At 43.9% G+C, this 3216-nt stretch overlaps 1 protein-coding gene across 1 annotated transcript; it reads right to left on the reverse strand.

Annotated features, from left to right (window-relative positions):
* Positions 1-434: 434 nt before the first annotated feature.
* Positions 435-2928, reverse strand: LOC121138121 (PRAME family member 12-like). The gene is made up of 3 exons (XM_040740934.1): positions 2648-2928; positions 1738-2325; positions 435-1002 (listed from the first exon to the last, which is right to left on the reverse strand). Exons 1-3 carry the CDS (start codon positions 2926-2928, stop codon positions 435-437), a joined length of 1437 nt encoding a protein of 478 aa, XP_040596868.1.
* Positions 2929-3216: the final 288 nt, after the last annotated feature.

A 3216-nucleotide genomic window follows, 5' to 3' on the forward strand; every position in this document is an offset into this window, starting at 1 on the left:
CGTTATTGTTCAAAAAAGAAACATATGTGCATATATTACAAATATTTATGTAAGGTGGACAAGGAAAAGTTGAAGGCCAAACAAAGACAGAGACATGGAGCACAACTCATCCAGTTCATTGGGCTCTTTGTAGTATCCTGTCTTTCTCCCCTTCCCTGTGTCTATGGTCTTTCATTCCCTGATTGTGCTGGAATGCAATCCCTACCATTCTCAAATCTCTTTTTCTGTCCAAGATTGGGTCTTCACTGTTGGCCCTCAGCAGATAAAGGGCCACAGATTCTCCAGGTCAATACTTCTCTTTCTCATCTGAATCAATGAAAAGTATTGTTTCCAAATGAATCTGAAACCCCTTGAATAGGCCTGATCTGTGTCTCTATTGAGTCACTTGAGTCCTGACTTTCATTTTTCAGAGCACAGCAGTGATATCTCATCATTTATTCCCAACATGTACAGAGCAAGGCCTCCAGGTCATAGACACAGAATGTCTGGCAGTGTCGACATCTCTTACTCACAATATAGATTTCTTTCGGCTCTCTTATACCTCTGAGAGTTTCCAAGAGTTCAGAACAGTGCTGGACAAATCTGCCTGGAATGACATCACCAATGGCATTATAGACTTCAGTAGGGGCAGGGTACATCTCTAGGGCCAGGTTTTTAAGGTTAGCAGTGTGCTGCAGGAGCTTCTGAAGACTGGACACAGACAGGAAGTTCTTCACAAAATTCACCTCAACCAACTGGGAACACTGACTCAGTGCTGGGAGGAGGTCATCAATTTGGAAGTTCATGAGCTTACAGTCCTTCAATTTTAATGTCTGCAGTGTAGCTGTCAGTCTCTCTAACAGTCTTCCTAGGAGTGGATGAGAATAATTTAAAAAAGTGACACCACTCAGGTCCAGATATGTGAGTTGACAGACGCTTGGACACTGTGACAGATACCTCATGTCTGATTCAGATAGCATGCACCGAGTGATTGCAAGATTCTCTAAGGGACTCTCCAAGTACCTACAGAAAGACAAAGGTGTTTACCTCAGTATGTCTAATAGTGGTAGAGAAAGGGAAAAGACTTCAATGCAGTAGAGGCTAATTAGTCCTAAGTTCAACGATGGCATCATGAAACCTAAACCTAAGATGCTCCCTGATGGAGAATTACCAATATATACACCATTATTGTGACTGTCTCCGTCCCCAAATCTGTTCCTTCTGTACTGTCAAACACAAAACCTCATCAGATGACAAATTGTATCATCACTGGAGCAAGAAGGACCACCTCGATGAACTTAGTGACAACCCTGTGTGTGCCAACACTGGTCTCAATGACCCCACCATCCTAGCACAGCCTCTGTGTTGCTTGCAGGGCTTTCCTGGGGACCTCATCACTCTCAGTCATTTTCCATTGACTCAGGCCCTACCTGTGCTCAAAGAGCACCTACCCCTTGGAGAATCATTGACAAATGCAAACTGTGGATCAGTGCAGAGGACAGTGTTGACATAGGGCAACAAGGACTTGAAAACTGCACCCCTCCGAAGATCTGCTTTAGCCTCATCTGGGTCCCTAACAAACACCTATTCTAGATCATGGATACTAAAGGAACAGAAGGGCGACTAGATCAGTCATCCTCAGGTCATATGAGTGTATATTCAGGGGTGACTAGGAAGCCCCAGGTATGCACTAATATTTTATGTAACAATGAATATCTCCTCTCTGCCCTTCAGAGCTAGTTCTCCATTCTTCCTCACCTGAGCACTTGGTCCAGTCTATCATTCAGAAAGAAGACACCATTCAAATAGAGATGCTGGAGCTTGTTGAGTTGGGAGAACTGCGAAATGATCTCTCTAAAACTCCATTCTTTCATCTCTTGTTTCCTAAACCAATCCAAAGGTGTGAAGATTTTATTGACAAAGAGTTTCTGAAGGTTTCTCATCTGACCCAGGCCAGGAGCAAACATCGCAAGGGTTCTCAGGTCCCAGTGTGCATTCAATTCCAACTCCTGTATAGAACTTGGCTCAAATACCTCCAGCAGCTTGAGGGGCTTATAGACAGGGAGGGCCCCAAACTCCAGCTTTTCACAGATCACCTGCAGTGCATCTTTCCTCTGCTTAGCCCACCAGTGGAAATATTTTAGGGATTTACAGAGATCCCTGGAATTCAGGGAAAGGTCCATCATCACAGTCACAACCTGTTTTCCTCGTGGAATGGGATTACACACTGCTGGTTGACTCTCACTAACAACATCTGCAGAGCAGACAACATCCTCTTTTCCAGCCCAAACCTTCCAGAAGTTATGCTGGGTATCTCGAAGATCAAGTACTTCTAGTTTGCAACTCCTGTTGGTGAAAGAAGACAGTGAATGAAATGACAGAATTACCAATGTACACTTTGCCTAAACCTCACACATCGACTTCCCTTAAATCCATTCTTTAAACCAAGACTGTTTCCATTTCTAGTGGCTGGGGGCAGAATAGCAGAGGTACAGTTGCTCTATGTGTTTATGTCTATTAACACTGCACTCGAGCCACCACTGAACTTTTTTTTTACTTATTCACTTCTCTAAGAAAGCTCTGATTCAATTTGGATCACATTCTGAACTCTGTAGTAACCTCCCTACATCCACACACTTCCCCTCCATGCTAACATTTTCTCACTTACCTCAGTCCATCCTTCTCCTTAATCAGCAAATCAAGGCCACGCAACATAGCCTTCAAGATCTCAAGGTCAGGGGTCTTCATCAGGGCTCCCACAGGAAGGCATCTGAATGGCCAGGATGCCACCATGGCCCTCAGGATGTTTGTTTGTTTGCCATCGAAGGCCCCTTGGAATAGGGGTGGGAAGAGTTCCATGGGCAGGGCCTTCAGAGCAGATATAGCAATTGCTTCATCTTTCAGCAGACTTCTTATTGCCAGCAGTTTGAACGAGGATGGAGAGTTCATCCTGAACTTAATATACACAGGCACTATAGAAAGATCCAGAGAATAAACCCTTTCTGTTATTCTTCCAATCACAACCACTGTTCCCCTGAATCCTACTGAAATAGACAATGAGACATTGGAGAATCAAACGAGAGACAGACTCTTTTATTGGCAACCATCATCAGGTGTGTCTCATGACCTCAAGAGCAAAGTTAAAGGCCCCACAGCCAAGTGTGCGTGGTATTCAATCAATCAACAGAACTTCTTGAGAAATGGATAGAGTCACTACAATTTGTACTTTTAAGGTAG

The sequence above is a fragment of the Mesocricetus auratus genome, unplaced genomic scaffold (genome assembly GCF_017639785.1).
Source record: "Mesocricetus auratus isolate SY011 unplaced genomic scaffold, BCM_Maur_2.0 contig_8773_pilon_obj, whole genome shotgun sequence".
Lineage (NCBI taxonomy): Eukaryota > Metazoa > Chordata > Mammalia > Rodentia > Cricetidae > Mesocricetus > Mesocricetus auratus.